Here is a 17,552-nt window from a genome sequence, read left to right as displayed (position 1 = left end):
CTCAAAGTAGCTTCCAGCGGACAGTCCAGTTTTTGCCACTGTGAAGAGAAAATGATGTGAAAGGGGGAGACCCATGGACTCTCCCTGGCTCAAGTTCAGCTAAGTCCCAAGGGGGCCATTCTGGCTCCCACGAACCTCCAACAACGAACATGTTCGTGAACATGTCATGTTCGTCGATGTTCGTGAATCCTTGTTCGTGGATGGCAATGAACAACGAACATCGTGTTCGTTTTTTTTCCTGTTCGTGCCCATCTCTATTTGTGACATTTATTTATTAGTACTTAATGGTTATGATTTGCTTTAAAATTACTTGCAAACCGTCTTGAGTCTGCTTGTGTAGAAAGGACGGGATAGAAAAGTAATAGTAGCCTGTGGGTGGAATTATAAGTTACACCTGATGCAGCTTCCCCAAGTACTTGTCCTCTTAGTGTATGGACACATTTCATTTGCACTCCAGCACCACCCAGTGTTGTGGCAAAGAGTGGGGAAACACACACATGTAACAGAGAATGAAAGGCCATAAGGAAGAGTGCCTAAAAATTATAATGGAAAAAAAGAAAGTCTTGACATCTTGATTTGTACAATTATATTCAAAGGTTCCTTTGAACTGTTATAAAAACAGCATGGAACTTCTAACATAATACCCCAATGATAAATGTGGCTCCTGGCCAAATAATTATTTATCTAGCCAGGCTTACCAGCCTCCAGTTGGGACCATGGAGTTCTCCTGGAATTACAGTATATCCCCGAACTAAAGAGATCACTTCCTCTGAAGGAAGGCAGCTTCAGAGGGCAGCCTTTGACGCCACATCCTGCTGATCTCCCTCTCCTCCTCAAACTATGCCTTTCCCAGAACCCCCCTTCCCAAACAGGGGCAGAGCAAGGGTTTACCTCGCTCGCGGCCGGCCGGCCGGGCGCCCCCACGCGCGCACGAGCGCACGCACACCGGCCTGCGTGATGACGTCACGCGTGACATTATCACGGGAGCGCACGCGCCGCCGCCGGCCCGATTGCTGTGGCGGGCGGCCTCCGAGCTCTCCCGCTCGGTTGCTTGCGCTGCCGCAGATGCCTGCCTGCGGTGGCTGCGCCTGGCCAGGGGCTTGTGCTGGCGGCGGCAGCGGCACGGGGTGGGAGGGATAGGAGGCTGGTGCTTTGTGGCGCGCGCTCCTGCCCGCTGAGCCTCCTCCGGCGCTCCCTCCGGCACCCCGCGCCTGCAGCCACCGCCTACCTGGCCTCAATAGGCCCGCCGCCCCTGTTCCCAAATCTCCAGGAATCTTCCAAGCCAGAATTGGCAATCCTAGTTAGCAACCCTGTATGTGGACATCATCATTATCATAGGGGATCTGGGAACGGACAGGTAACCCTTGGCCAGTTCTCCAAGCTCACTGGGTGACCTTGGGCTCGTCACAGACTCTCAGCTGACCTCACAGGGTCCTTGTTGCGGGAGAATGGGAGAGGGGAGAATGATGTTCTAAGCCTCTTTGAGTTCTCAATGCAGGAGAAAAGTGGGATATAAATAAATAAATGCCTCACAAGTGGAAGTCTTAGAAAATGTCTGAAGGTTTATAGCAAGAGATAAACAGCAAACAAATCGTTACAGTTTAAATATTTGATGTTTTACACCCGTAGGCCACCTGTGCAGAAAAGAGCCTCTCCTGAAGATCTTGGTTGATGTACAGGAATATTAATTGATGAGCAGGCATGCCTATTCTGTGTTACACGTGTATAATCCCTGCATAACTTTATTGAAAGAACTGGGATCACTATTGATGTATAGATGGGGATTAGGCATCAAACCCCACATATAATACTTATCTGCCAAGTACAACATCAAGGCAGCCAACTTGTTTGGAGCTTGGAGTTTGGCTCGCTTTCTACACGAGTCCTTTCTGTTAGCAATCAGCCTGCATTCCATCTGCTCTGTGGGCTCTTTTGACTACTTTGTTCCATCAGCTACAGTCATCATTTTGTCGTTAAGGGTTCTGTCAGTGTTTCCAGTGTAAACTAAGACTGTCAGAGGTTTATAACTCTGCTTTCTAATTCTTCTGGGGCCAAAATTGGACACTTCAGATTTCTGTCAGTAGGGCAGGTTTCTTTTCCCTTTAAAAAGAAGGAAAGAAAAACTGGCATTTTTGTAAAAACAAATTTTCGAACTGATACCTGTAGTTAATTTAAATATAAATTTTCAGAGCAGGAACTTTATTTCAGAACAGAGAAGCCAATCTACAGAATTATTAGGACAGAGAGGCTATGAGGCTTTCCCCTACCCCAGTGATATTGTACCTACTGAGGTATGTGTGGTTCTGAGAGGTTGTAGTGTTAAACCACTCTTTAAACATAAGATACAGATTTGAATTTCAGCATCAATTGATATAGAGGGTTGTACATCTAAGTCAATTCAATCAATTACTGGGATATTCAATAAACAATTCAAAAGAGTAAGGATAGCAGAAATTTGAAATGAAGCAGAAATTCGATGTAGAACGGGGGGAAATATTGAAACAAAGCATAGGCAGACTGATACGACATATTAAACTATGTAGAACTGCCTAGTAGATTCATACTTGCAGCAACAGGCAATACACAGAATATATTACAGACAGTACCCATTAGGGGTGTGTGATTTGGTATTGCTTTATTGAGTATATACCTGGATAGTGGCTAAATCGGCATTTTCTGGGTATACCAAATGAAATCAGGTGTCAGTCCCTGGCAGCTCGGTCCCTCAAGCCCTCCACAGTTAACACGCAGATGTTCCAGTTGAAGTAGCTTTATTGAGATCCATACAGTTCAGGATGTTCACACAAAGGTGGCAATTGGCAGAAGTGACAATTCAAACAGAGGCATTACTAATTATAGGGAAACTTCCCTCCCTTTGGGGTCCATTGACATTCTGGCGCGAAACCCCAAAGAAGTTACATGGGAACAGATTAGTTTAGACTACATGAAGTACAAAGGAAAATATTCCAGTCTCTGGGAAAAGATACAATGTGCACTACTAGCAGCTCACTTCCAAGGCCACTTGCTGGAAGAAGTGAAAGTACATATTTTCAATAGATAGCGGAGAGGCCCACTGGCTCTCCTGCAATTAATATTAGCGGTTAAGACACTCTCAGGTGATTTACATAGAATACAGCATATAACTCTGGCAAACAGCAATGACCACTACAAAATGCAGAATACAATCATGGCAGGTATGCTGGCATACGTGATATCAGGACATCAAATACGTTAATGCTGAATCTGTCAAACACAGCTCAGCTAGTTTAAAGCTGACTGGCTGCTTCTCCAGCTGTTTTTGTTACTTTGTTTCAGGGGGAGTGAGGGAGTGGCCAATGCGCGTGCATTGGGGAGAGAGCATTTTTCTGGATGTGTTAGTTCAAAGACAAGAATTGCTTGCTTTGCTCCGTGCTAGTGATTGTTTATATGTTATTAAGAGTTGTTCTTGGGGTGGGGGTGGGTGGGGGCAGGTTACTTAAGCAGTTACTTGCTGTTTGTTTGTTGTTTCTTATGGGGAGGAGATGCTTGAGCAGTTGCTTGCTGTTTATTTGCATGTTGCTTTTGGGGGGAGTTGCTTAAGTGCTTCCTTGCTGTTTATTTACTTGTTATACTGTTTCCTTGCTTCAGTTTGGTTTTTGAAGGATTCTGTGGTTTGATGTTGGTTTCCTGGCTTCAGTTTGATTACACTAAGATCCTTGCTCTGTCTACCTTCTGCTCCCTTTCCATTTACAACATGAAAAGCAGCAGCGATGGACGGATTCCATCCACATCTGGTTTGATCCACCCTTTAAATCAGCAGGGAGGCTTACTTTGATGGCTTCATTCTGTTTCCCTCCTTTTCCATGCAAAGAATTATTCGGAGGGAAAACATTTACATTGCAACTTCAAGCATGTTGGTAGCATTGCAGCCATGATTTCTGGAGATGTCCTTTTCCCCTTTGCCCATCTGCCCTTATTCTACTTCTGTAACAGTAAAGTTAAGCAACATAGATCCAGATACGTGAAATGATGTCAAAGTCATGTTGATGCCTAGAGCTGTGTCCCTGAGCCAAAGCAATTCTAGGTAACTAACCATTCTCCCAGAGTGATATCCCAGCAACTTCCATGCGAAGCAAATCCAAGCCAGAATGCCAGGCAGCATTTTGGATTCTGCTCTTGAACTCCAGGACTGGGAAGTATGTCAGGAAGACAGGCAGGGACAGAGAGCCAAGCTAAATCAGCAGTTTAGTCCTAAATCAGCAGTCCGGCTGTAGAGATTGCTTGAACTTTTGGCGCAAAACCTTGTCTGGATTGTCCAGAGGAGTTGCCAGAAAATCTCAGGGAAAGTCTTCCATGAAGTTGTAACTGGCTGGCAAACGAGAAGTTTCATCTAGCATAAAGGATCCCTTTTTATGTCACAGCCACCCCCATGTGCTGACCATTCCGTCATACTACCATTGATAGCGAAGACTTCCCATATTATAAGTCAAACTGAGAGGGAAGTAGGGTGAGTGCCCTTGGAGGCAGCAAAAATCTAAGGAACTCTAAGGAAATCAGGAAGGCAGCAATGTATAGGTCACAAAAAGGGATTGGTCACTGCTATCTATCTGCATTTCTGTAATGAAAGCTAAATCTACCGACAACCCACTTTGGCTTCATTTTTGGTTCTTGCACAATACTGTTTCCACCTTATATTCTGTTCATGTATTTTTATTCTGATGTTCCTCAAGTAAGATGCATACCATTTTCTCCCCACACCTTTTCCCCAGAACAATCCTGTGAGGTAGATTAAGCTAAGAAAAAGTGACTGTTCCAAGGTCAATCAGAGATCCCGACTAAACCTAGATTGATTGGAGCCAAAACTTTAGTTCAGTCGAGGAGCCTCTGCAAATCAATGGCTCGCTGCATCCTTGGATGAGTGTGCTTTTTCAGTTTATTTGTACCGTGCCTGGGAATTGTTTCATATACACTTAGGAAGACCTGGTTCTTCTGCACTGTGTCAGGCAGCCTGGAAACAATGCTGTGATGTTGATTTATGGAGGGATCCCCAGCCTTTTTGAGCTTGAGGTCATTTTTGAAATTTTTACCACAAAATGAACTTTATAGGGACTGGAACCAATCGCAAAATGTTGGGAGATTTCTATTTCATTTCCAACACAATAAGCAATGGACAGTTTCTAGCCAGATTCTAGCCAGCTTATTCTTGCCCTTCCCTAATCCTATCAAACACCCAGACTTGGTTCTACTTTTCTAAGCCTTCTCAAGGGAGCGTACTTTTTGTCAGGCTATGAATGACAGGATATGGTAGACAGGTCTCTGGACCATTGCAACAAGAAGTCCAGGCTCTTGGTTAAATGGTTTTATTCAGAAATCCAATCTTTTCCATATATATGTCCATAGAATTACTCAGAGGCAAGAAAGCATCTCAGCAGTACACTCTTCCTTGATAGGAATAGAGACTTGAGGAAAGTACAACTCTAAATACCCACTCGTTTCCCCCCTCCCAGCTAGATCACAGGTTTGTGTGGGAAAGGGTCTGTGGATGCATGAAAGTAAAATGTAACATTTCAGACAGTACGAGGTCACTTCTGTGAGCTTCAAAGGAACGAGATAACACAGCTGGGTTCTCAGGCTGTTAGAGAAACAGAAGTGTTGGTTAGAGCATTTGCAAAATGAAAACAAGGTACAGTATTAGCAATGGTTCAACACATAGAACAATATCATGGATGTAGGGGTACAGACATGACACTTTTATTATTGGTCTTCCTTCCTTTTGCTTATTGCTCATCTTGCTCTGTGTAAACCAGGAAAAACTCCCCTTTACAGTATTAATATAACTTCATCACTCAGACTTGCCAAACTACAGGAAAAATTGAATCTTTATCACTGCCCCATTCAGATGCCAATGAATGAATAGAAATAGATTTCCTATGATGAAGACAGCTGTTTCCAAATAAGTATTTCCTGAAGACACAAAGTTGATGGATGCCTCCTCGGTTCCTCTGAAGCACCTCCAGCTTCAGTGAGTTGGAAGAAAGCCAGGACTGGGTCTTTGCTTCTGGGAACAGTTACTTTGGGGAGGGCCCTGCCCTGGATAGCCCAGGGGAGCCTGATCTCGACAGATCTCAGAAGCTAAGCAGGGTCGGCCTTGTTTAGTAATTGGATGGGAGAGCTCCAACGAAGACCAGGGTTGCAGAGGCAGGCAATGGCAAACCACCTCTGATAATTTCTTGCTATGAAAACCCCACCAGGGGTCGCCATACGTCAACTCTGACTTGAGGGCATCACACACACATTGGAGTGGAAGGAATTGTGCACCAAGAAACATGTTGACAGGCCCCACTTAGGGAGAGTTGACGGTGGGGAAATGGGAGTGAGTGACATCGGCTGTGTCTCAGCATCCCAGAAGTGACATAGAGTAGCTCTAGAAATTGCCAGAAACTCTTTGGTTTTTACCCAGAAGTGACATCACAACATAGCCAATGTCGCTTTTTAAAAAAATTTCTCCTGCCACTGCAAACAAGGCTGCCTGGCAGTGGCCGGTGGGAGCCCTAGCACCACGGCACCCGTGAAGAGTACACCGGGAATCACTGGCTGATTGAGATTTCTTTTCTTTTGCAGAGTGTGGATATTGAAAAGCTACAAGGGTCCTCCGTAAACATTTCTACCAAAGATGGTTCATTAAAAACCAGATATCTTTATGCACAATCTTCGTTTATGTCCTCAGCAGCTGGCGATATTCTCCTGGGGAATGTTCATGGTAAGATGGCAGAAGACTTTCTTTCCGCAAGTAGAACTACATTTATTTAGCAAATGCCTTTTTAAGGAAAAATATTCTTTTGTGTGCATAGCAGAGTATTTATAACACCAAACATATTAAAACAGTCTTTTTATATTCTTGGAAAACTTCAAGTCAGAATAGATTAAAAATACAGCATCGCATATATTAATAAAGTTGACTTTTCTAAGGCTTCTTCTTGATGCCTTGAAATGAAATAGAAGCCTGGTGCAATTCAATGGGGTGACTATCTGAGTTGTAACCAAGATACTCAGTTGAATAAAATTCGCAGCCAGACTTTGAGATAAGTCTGATTCATCTCAATCAAGGTATGAAACGTGGACAATGGAAGAGACAATGGAAAGGGAGACGATGAGATGAAGCCGGAATTGAAGCAGAAATGGAAAATAAGAGCAAGGAAGATAGGAATTCTCCGCCCCCCCGCCCCCCCCCCGGCCGCCCCATGCACCATGGTTTCTATTCAGATTGGGCCTGCCCCTGCTTGGGGATTGTTCTGAGCATGGAACCCCCAGACCACATCTGTTGACAGGATGCACCGAGGACACAAGGACATCTGATCTGGCCTTCAGATGACTGTGCGGGACAGGTGAGTTATGAATGCTGGGACTCGCAAAGAGTTTTGAGTAGAAAAATCACGAAGCAGACCTGCGCATGTTCTTCTTTTTCTGGGCAAAAATGAGGGATTGGCTGCTCCCATATTAACCCTCCTGCCAAGACTGGAGTTGTGTCCAGGGGAGGCAGGGAGACATGAGGGCAATGCCCTTAATAAATATATCAGATTTTCAGTTGCATTAAATATATTGAGTTATGGATAAGAAATAGATAATATCAGAGAGCCCCAGGCATTACTATGGATATAAATAATCAATTGGTGGAAAACCCGATCGGTAGAAGAAATCCTTTTATTTGTCAGCAGTTGTGAAGGGCCAGTTCATAGGGTATCACAGCGATGTGACAATTCTTGTTTCAGTCTGGTCGATCTAGTAACAGCTAGATGAAGAGTGTATATTGTGTTCTGTTTTACTTGGGCAATTTTGGGGGAAATATAGAAATATGCTAAAGATATAGTAAAGATAAAATAGAAATATACTAAAGAAACAAACAATTAGCAGTTGAGATAGTGGCATTGGCCTTCCTGGCAGTGGGCACTTATTGGTGTGGGCAGGAACTATGTCATATGTATCTTCTGGGTCTAAATCTTTATAGAAATCTCTGGGGTTAACTTTCTTGGTATAATTGGCACTGTGGTACTATTTTTGCTGGAAAACATTCTTTGGTGTTTGGGCTGGCACTGTAAACCCTGCAAATCCACAGCTAATTTTTCTACCATTCTTGGTCAAGCGTCCTGTGTTTCAGTCAAGTGGGTTTCATCTCATCTTGACTAATGCGAGAATCCTGTATGTTATTCTCGTGGTTGAAATGTGGGCGTACAGTCCCACGATTCATAATTCACCAACTCCTTGGTGTGCAGATTTTCCATGTGCTTGAGGTATTCCATCATGGTGATTCAGAGCAGACGTTTGCAGCGACCACAGAAACTACCCATCTGAAAAAAAACAACCCCAGAACTTCAGCATTATGGCAACAGAACAATCAGCTGTTGTTTCGCACCAAGTTTGTACCTTGTTTTGAAAGTTCTTCCCCTTTCTCTCCCCCTTCTCTCCCCACCTCCCGTGTTCCTGGGCAAGAACCTCTCCTTGTTCTTTTACAGTGAAGTATAGGTTGAGTTAAATGCCTGGCTGTCATCCCAGCCCGTAGGCTGGAGGCTGACTGGGCATACATAGACTTAAATAAATAAGCACAATTTTATTTTTTAAATTATGGCAGAATGAGCTATATTTAGAATCTGTGTAGTACATCGAAGCATATTTGCTTTGATGTTAAGCCAAAGTTTTAAATGGACAGGTTTCTAATATTGAAAATCTCTCTCTCTCTCTTTCATACACACGTGCACACACACTCACACACACACTCGCTCTGACATACTCACATATATTCATAAACACTTATGCTTAATTTGAAATATCCAGAATAAAACACATAAATCGCATGTGTGAACCATTTTTGTATGTATTTTATTAGTTAGTGACTAAATGGTTAGTGAACCATTTTTCACCTCCATTTGTATAAATACTGTCTCATTTTTGTCAGAAGGCTGGATAAGTCAAATAGATTTGTATCCAGTTTAAACAAGATAACTTGAACTTTACTTCATGCTTATTTTCAGAAAGCTGTTAATGAAATGTTTTTGGAACTCTTTCCCTCTGCTATTTTTAACAAGTCTCCATGCTGTTATTTTAGAAAGAACAAAAGGAAAAGATACCTCTGAATCTATTGAGCACACTAAACATATTTTGATGGGAAATTCTGCCTATGTAGAAACAGGAAAATAGAAAATGGAATGTGTTTTCTAGGTGAACTGACAGATTTCTAGGTGAACTGACAAAGCCTTCTAGGTGTACCAACAGATTTCAGCAATTTAGTTCTGCCTGTTTTGTTTTTCATAGGAATGCTTAATTTGTGATAATCCATCGTTTCTAAAGTCTTGATTGGAAATGTGTTGGTCAGGGGAGGGTTGGGACATTAAAACAGACCTGAGGCAAGCTGAGCCAACTGTAGGGTTGCCAGTCCCCTGCTGGGTGCGAGGGATCCCCTGCTCCTACCCTCCACCCCCCGCCCCAGCTTACCTGGCCAGCGGAGGAGGCATGGGCCTCCGGGGGGAGCACTCCTGGGCGGCGTGACATGCTCCCATGGGCCTGATCCGGCCAAATCCGGGGCCATATCGGGCCACTGGGGAGTGGGGGAACGCTCCGCAGTGGCTCAATCTGGGCTGATTCATGCTTGGATCAGGCCCGATCAGCCCTGATCTGGGCCAAATTGACCCAAATCTAACTCAGAGCAGGCTGCGATTCCCCGCTCCCACCCTCCACCCCTGCCCCTGCTTACCTGGCTGGAAGGGGAGGCATGGGCCTCCTGGGAGGCATGTTCTCAGGTGGCACAGCATGCTCCCATGGGCCTGACCCAGCCCAAAAGGCAGCAGAACAGATACGTGCCGAGTCCCCCACCGCCCGCCAGGAGGACAGGGGAACCTGGCAACCCTAGCCAACTGGCCTCTATGATGCTGGCCTCTCAGACCTGGGCCTCCACCACTCCTGTTCCTCCAGAGGTTGCAGCTACTATTGCAGCCATGGAAAAGTCTGTCATTTGGATGAGGACAGCCAATAGCAAGCCCTGCCTTAAGTGGCCCCATGTACTTTTTGAAAAGCTTAATGGTTGCCATGTTGGAGAACCCTGTCGTGTCTGAGCCCCATCCATGCCAATGCTAATACTGAACCATTGTTTAATACTGTGACTTGGCGTCCTAATGCCAATGCCATAACTGTTTACTTTACAGGCTGCTTGCAGGTGCTTATCTAAGGGACTACAGAAACTTTCAGTGTTCATGACTTTGTAGACTACTCACTCCCATGCATTGCTATGTCTCAACTTTGATCTCCTGCTTTCTCAGTGTCTCAACTTGATAGTACAAAGATGTGAGACGTTCTCAGGACAAATTCGCACCACAAATCCTGTTTACTGTTGGGAGGGGGGAAGGAGCAACCGTGTGTGTTAAGAGAAAGGGTTTTCCCAAGAATTACTATTCCTGTCAATCTTGCTCTTACTGCTTAGATGCTTACCTTACTTCTGAGTAATCCTGTGGACATATATATGGAAATGATTTGATTTCTGAATAAACCATTTAACCAAGAGCCTGGACTTCTTGTTGCAATGGTACAGGGATCCGTCTGCCATATCCTGTCACCCGTAGCCTGACAAACCCAGATCTATAATTTATCTGTAGATGCTATAAATGTTTATCTCCAGTGGAGCCATAAGGTTAAAGTTCCAGTTACCACCCATAAGAACAGAAAACGAGAAAGGTTACATTATACCATCAATGATACGTTGTCGTTGGCCAAATTCAGTGTTTGCCAGGCCTAGGCAATTTTACTATTGTAGAACAAATGACTGTTTGACGAGAGTTAGGCTTTCCCTCCTTCCGTCCTCTCCTCAGAGATTATAAAAATTATAGGCTTCATTAAACATTGTTATTGACAGAAAATTATATGTCTGCACAATTCTGGGAGAAAATCATCTTTCCAAGTAGCCCATTGAACTTGCTTCAGCTAATTTGATTGGTGGGGGGAACTATGCTGATCTGAAAATGTTTATCATTTCTTAAGGATATCTTTAGAAAACTGTAAACCAAATGAGGGCGTGAACCTCCATGGAGAAGACTCAAAAGCATTTGTATAAAACGTGGTTTGGTTGGGTTGGGTTCTGTACAAAATGCAAAATATGTGCCGTTGTAAGGGACTGTCTGGAAACAGTCTTGCTTCAGGGCACAGTCTGGATCTGGACTAGCTGGAAGGTTCAGAGCTGGAACTGCATTAAGGATCCACAGCCAATTCAAATAGTACCGTCTGCTGATAATGCTTCGTAAGATGGCTCTTGTGTCATGGGAAGAGCTCAAAGGTAGACTTTTGTGCATAAAATAGAAACTGATTGACCCCCCCCCCAAAAAAACCCTGTGTACAATATCCAAGCCAACTTTGAATGTGTAAAGAAAACAAAAACATAACTATTTCCAGAACTGCTTCAGGATATTGTAAAACTCTGGCTGAAAGTCAGAGTAGTCCGTCTCTGCTGACTTACAGCTTTGCAAATGCTGCAAAGTTGCCATAAAGCAGTGGCAGAAGTTACAGCGTCCCTCCCAGCAGAACAGTCCATCATCCATTTGAGGCTATTCTTGGCCCTCCGGAGCTGGTGTCCCTAGCTGTCCGTCTGGTGAGTCAACAGTGATGTTACCTTCCAGAGATGAAAGAGCGAGTCCATCCATGCAGCAAGACAAAGAGTGCTAGCGACAGGGGAGAATACAGGGTTCCTACAATAAGCCAGCCGTGGAGGAAGTGAAGAAAGGAACCCATCGTAAGAGCATCCAGAGCTCTCAAGAATGCCGCATTTCAACTGCTGGCTATAGGGTTGCCAGCTCTGGGTTGGGAAATTCCTGGAGATTTGGGGGCTGAGCCTGGGGAGGATGGTCTCTGGGGAGGAGAGGGAGTTCAGCAGGGATGTGAAGCCAGAGTCCACCCTCCAAGGATTCTGTTCTCCCTGGGGTATCAGTCTCTGTAGTGTGGAAATCTATTGTGATTCTAGGGAAATTTCTGGCCCCACCTGGAGGTTGGCAACCCTACCTAACTGTCCGGCAACGCTGGCCTTTTGTCTACCCTCACCACTAGCCCTGCAGCAGCAGACACCCCCTTTAGGTCCCGCAGCACAGCCTCTGGCAGTACCTCAGTTGCAGGAGCCCCTACAGGCCTCTCCCACCCTTAGGTCAGTTGCAGCCGACGCCCAGGCACCACTCTGGGGAGCAGCCTGCAGCCGCTCAGCAGACTCCCCTGTCTCCTGCAGTTGCCCAGATGGCTCCACCTCATCCAGGCTCACAGGAGATTGCCATCAGCACCAGCCTGGCAGGCACAGGCCCAAGATGCCAAGGGAGCCACTGGGGAGGGTTCAGAAGCAGCAGGGGCAAGCCAGGCAGAGAGCAGACCAAATGCCCCACCCTAGGCAGGGATGGAGTGGGTGGGGCCAGGAAACTGCAGGGTCTACCCAGCCCTCCTATCAGGTAGGCTGGGAGCAGGGCCAGTCAGGGAGACGGGGTGGCGATTGGGGGCAGAGCCAGGGAGGTGGGGCAAGAGGAGGCCTTTACATTCAGGTTCCGGTGAAGGCCAAGGAGGATTTTGCAGGGAGAGGCAGCTGGAGCGTGGTGCTACTCCCAGGGCAGGAGAAGGAACAAGGTGGTGCAACCCCCTTCCCTGCCCATCTGAGGCTGGAGGACACCTGCCTGGAGAGCTGGTAGGATGGCAGGCCATCAGGAGAGGGTGCCAGTGAGGGAGGAGCCTCACACTGACTACAGCAGATGCATTTTTGTTCCCCTCCCCCATGCTCGTGCACAAGAAATCTCAGCATGCATACATCTCTGAATGTAGACAGGACATGCCTGGCGAGTGAGTGAACCTGGCTCCTGCTTCCCAAGAGTCATTTATCTCCCGCCGCAGACCAGAAACACTTTTTACTATTCAAGCAGAACAAGAATTTGGCCCAGTGAATACCACAAGCCACCACTGCTAGGTCTTCCAGGTTTATTTATCGCTTATCGCTTTGCTTTCTTTAATTTTTTTCTGATACTCTTTTTATGTAATTTTTTTAACCTGCTTTATCGATCTGTTGGACTTTGGGCTAGAGGTATTTCAAGAAAGATACATAAATACCTTAGCACAGCTCCTGGTAAGGTAAGATTCCAAACAGAAATTTCAGATGACCCATATAAATACCAAATGATGGCATTTTCCGGTTCTGCTTCTTTTCATTGCCTGCTGTTATGAAGTATAAAACCTTGGGGTTGGTGACTCACCTCAGCAGAAACGTGCTGCTTTGTACAATTCCAACTTTGTTTGGATCGATTTGCGTTGTGCAGAATTAATAGGCATAAGCTCCCCACAAGTGCTGAAACTGGTCCCAGGAGCAGAGTTCGGACTTGGTGGGGCTGGGCTGTAGATCTGCTTTTCTCATTCATCACCTTGATCCAGATTTGCCTGTTGACTTTGTTGTGCATCCCCTGTGATGTCCAAAGATCCGCGACGCAGGAGAAGGCTGTAGTTCCTCAGAAACGCGGTGGGGAGGACAAGGGGTGTTTCTACTAGCTGCCTTGAGACTGCCTGAGGCAAATCCTATCCAAAACAATGAAAAGTTTGTGGCCCCCTAAAGGTATGAGGTTCCAGGAGCCACAGCCCACTTATCTGACGCATGAAGTGTTTTGCACACGCGCGCACACACACACACACACACACACACACACACGCAACAAGCAACAGAGAAAAGATCAAGAGTCCAGTAGTGTCTATAAGCAGGGCTTTTTTTCAGCTGGAACGCAGTGGAACAGAGTTCTGGAACCTCTTGAAAATGGTCACATGGCTGGTGGCCCCGCCCCCTGATCTCCAGACAGAGGGGAGTTTAGATTGCCCTCCGCGCCGCATGGCGCGGAGGGCAATCTAAACTCTCCTCTGTCTGGAGATCAGGGGGCGGGGCCACCAGTCATGTGACCATTTTCTCCGAGGGCAACCCACTGAGTTCTACCACCTCTTTTCCCAGAAAAAAAGCCCTGTCTATAAGACTAACAAAATTTGTGGTAGGGTATGAGCTTTCCTGAGTCACAAAAGCTCATACCCTACCACAAATGTTGTTAGTATGAAGTATGAAGTAAGCATATGAAGTAAGCATAACTTTGAAGCTGCACATGGAGTATTCTAAGTACATGTCATTCTGGCTACGCAAATAACTCCCTGTCTTGGCCATTTCAGTTTGGGGAAAAGATGGGGAGTGGAAGGCAGGTGCTCTTCCCCATCATGCCGCATTTCTGTTTGTTTGGGGAAAGGGGTTAAAAATAGTTTAAATTCAGAGTTGCAATGGATCTTGAATCAATAGTCAGATGCTTTGTTTAGTTTTTAAGAAAAGTTTACTTCTAAAGCTAAAAGGTATATGGGGTTCCTACAAAACAAAGAAACCTACCAGCTACATCTTGACACTATGGAGTATAAACTTAGACCACAACAGCTAATGGTGATCTTCTTCTTGACCCTAGAAAAGAAATCACCTGATCAATTGACCAATAGTAGTTTACAAACACATCTTAGAGCCAAGCTACAAGTGGCGAATGACACTTGAACGGCACTATGTGATCAAGTGGAGCACAAGTGAACAGGGAGGAATACATGTGAGTCTGTTCACTTGCTGTTCAAGTGTCATTCGTCACTTATAGCTTGACCTTTAGTTTCCCAGGCTTTGAGTTAGATTAGGCTGTTGGCTCTCTGCCAGGTTTCCCTTCCAGATCAATGCAAACAACAGCACACTGGGTAAACACATTAATCCCATAATGACTGAATGGCAGACCTTGCAGCCTATACTTCAACACTGTTCAGAATTGGGCTTCTGGGATGCCTTTCTCCACAGCTGCTGTTTAACTGCGAAGAAAGTGCATCAGGTCTGGGGAACCCCAATCCATCTCACCTAAAGATTTAACATGTAGTTTGGATCTAACTCATGAAAAGCTTGTGGTGAAATAAAATTTAGTTAGTCTGTAAGGCGGCAGAAGACTTCTATTTGCTTTTCTTCAGATAGGCTGTTACACCAAAAGGTGTTTTATAGAATAAATTCAGTGAAAGGACCACAGACTGGTAGAAAATGCCATTGTTGCCTGGCATGTTCAGTCTGGAAGATAGCTTTTCACTTCTGTTGGGATTTGTTTTAGTTATCATCCGTATATCATTGATCTTAAGCCAAGCTGGGGAGTGGGGAATAAGCTAATATAATCAGCTGTTTTTCTTAATATCAAATTATTATTTTTGGCCAGACAAAAATTAATTCAGTTCTACTCACTGAATGCTTATTGGGTTTTCTTAACACCTGTGGGCTTGAATATAGATAGCTTGCTCTCATTGTCAGAGCGCTTTTATAAAACATGGTTAAGGAATAGCAATCCATAGGTGATATTCTGAGGCTTTTAAGCCAATTTCTAATTAGGATCAGGATTATCCAGTATCCTGGTTCACCACAATGTATTGAGTTAAATAGCATTATCATCATATCCTGGTACTGATTGCTTTTTCTTTCCTTACAGGTACTACCATCCTTCAAACTAAAACAGGAAACATCACAGTAGGTGAGTTGAGATATGGGTTACTTTTTTAAATCCAGAAAACACTGCTGTACTTGTACAACAGATGGGTGAGGGGCAACTACTTCAGACATTGTGTAAAGGGCTAACAAGTCACAGTAGACTTATGGTGACCCCACAGGGTTTTTAAGGCAAGAGACAGACGGAGGTGGTTTGCTGTTGCCTGCCTCTGCATAGCAACCCTGGAGCTCCTTGGTGGTCTCCCATCCAAGGATTAACCAGGGCTGACCCTGCTTAGTTTCCAAGATCTGATGAGACTGAGCTAGCCTGGGCCATCCAGACCAGGGTCTACAGACATTGGATCGCCATTAATCTTGTACAGTGGCGATGTCTTCGGTTCTTTTAATTTATCCGCGCTCATTTTTGCTAGAATACCCTTGAGCATGGGCTGGAATCCTCAGCATCCATTCCACTAGCGGAGGCATTTTCCTCCAATGGAAGATCCTTGCCGCCAGGGAAGACAGTTTCAGGTACGTGGCTCTCTTGGTTTGCAGTAGGGTCCAGTGACCCATAAGGTTTTCAGGATATGAAACCAATAAGGTTTTCAGGATATGAGTTTTCGAGAGTCAAAGCTCCCTTCTTCAGGTGCCAATGGACTCAAATCCAGTTTGGTGTAGTGGTTAAGAAAGGCAGGACTCTAATCTGGAGAACAGGGTTTGATTCCCCACTTCTCTTAAAGCCAGCTGGGTGATCATGGGTCAGTCAAAGCTCTCTCGGACCTCTCTCAGCCCCATCCATCTCACATAGTGGTTGTTGTGAAGATAATAACACGCTTTGTAAACTGCTCTGAGTGGGGCGTTAAGTTGTCCTGAAGGGCGGGATATAAATCGAATGTTGTTGCTGTTGTTACTATATTGCTTTTACAACCAGGGAAGTTTCCTTCTTCTGGGGGAAGACACCTCTGCTGATGGAACAGATCTGTAGGATCCAGACCATGAGTTGGTAGAATTGAATCAGGCATAGCCATGACCTTAAACAAACTATTATATTTTAGCCTTCTTGCCCTCCAGTAATATGTATTTATTAAATGTTGGGCCTGCCCACTCTGGCCATAGTGAGCCAAGAACTTGCCCACAAGACAAGTACAAAAATAGATTTGTGATTTTTTTTTTTAAAAAAAGCTTGCAACACAGTTATGTAAATTAAAACCAAGGACTACTCGTCTTAAAGTATGGTAATTGATTCTGTACCATAATCTTTTAAGGAGATCCTTAACTATATTTTTCTAAGAGGCTTTATGGTAGTCAGTCATCTGTACGCACAGTTGTGGATTCCTTAACACTACACAATGTCTTTGCTTCCCTTGAATCTGAGCTATTGTGACTTTGGTCTTTGTGCCAGACTGCTCAGCCAATGGTTAGATTTCTAAATTACCTTAACCTGATAAGTTGTCTATACAGTCTGGTATTTTTGCCATTGATAAGGTTTTAGATGGTTCTATAATACATCATTAGTTTTGTACTGACATACGGTTAAACAAACTTGCATTTATAATTGCTCTAAACAGCCACACACAGTGCAACACAACAAATATGTCAGCCACGGAAACTGCAGAATGAGACCCACCCTTCGAAGTTTCCTTTTAATTTCCTCAGATGAATTGATTTATGAGGCAGACTTTAGGCAGACTTCCACTTTACGCTGGAAGTGAATGTTCTCACTTTTTGATGACTAACAGAGTTTCCTTTGTAACAAACCCATACTAAAGGCCAGCTGTTGGTAGCCTTTCAGCTGTTCACATTTAAATGGTTATGTTTTGGTAACAAAATAATAAGGCAAGCCACTCAAGTGATTAGCAGAGCTGTCAATTAATTTGAGAAGTTTTAGATCACTGATCACCTACCTTTTAACCAACTAATCATTTATATCTGATTGTATTTGTGCCTCACCCAAACCTCGACATGATGTCTATTGGGGAAAAGTTATCTAACTTACAATGTAACAAATAGTGTCATTAATTTTTAGAAAGAAAAGCCATCTTTGTTATTTTTTTTCATCCCG

The 17,552-nt window shown here is 44.5% G+C and overlaps 1 protein-coding gene across 2 annotated transcripts in view; it reads left to right on the top strand.

Annotated features, from left to right (window-relative positions):
• Positions 1-17,552, top strand: part of FAM185A (family with sequence similarity 185 member A) — a 59,734-nt gene that overhangs the window by 8,008 nt on the left and 34,174 nt on the right. For both annotated transcript variants that reach the window (XM_054988308.1, XM_054988307.1), the window contains 2 exons: positions 6,601-6,739; positions 15,495-15,536. In XM_054988308.1, the coding sequence (XP_054844283.1) occupies positions 6,601-6,739; positions 15,495-15,536 (181 nt within the window). The remainder of the gene's footprint in view (positions 1-6,600; positions 6,740-15,494; positions 15,537-17,552) is intronic.

The sequence above is a fragment of the Eublepharis macularius genome, chromosome 9 (genome assembly GCF_028583425.1).
Source record: "Eublepharis macularius isolate TG4126 chromosome 9, MPM_Emac_v1.0, whole genome shotgun sequence".
Classification (NCBI taxonomy): domain Eukaryota; kingdom Metazoa; phylum Chordata; class Lepidosauria; order Squamata; family Eublepharidae; genus Eublepharis; species Eublepharis macularius.
The sequence above is the reverse complement of the archived record's forward strand: the minus strand, read 5'-3'. Positions and strand labels throughout refer to the sequence as shown.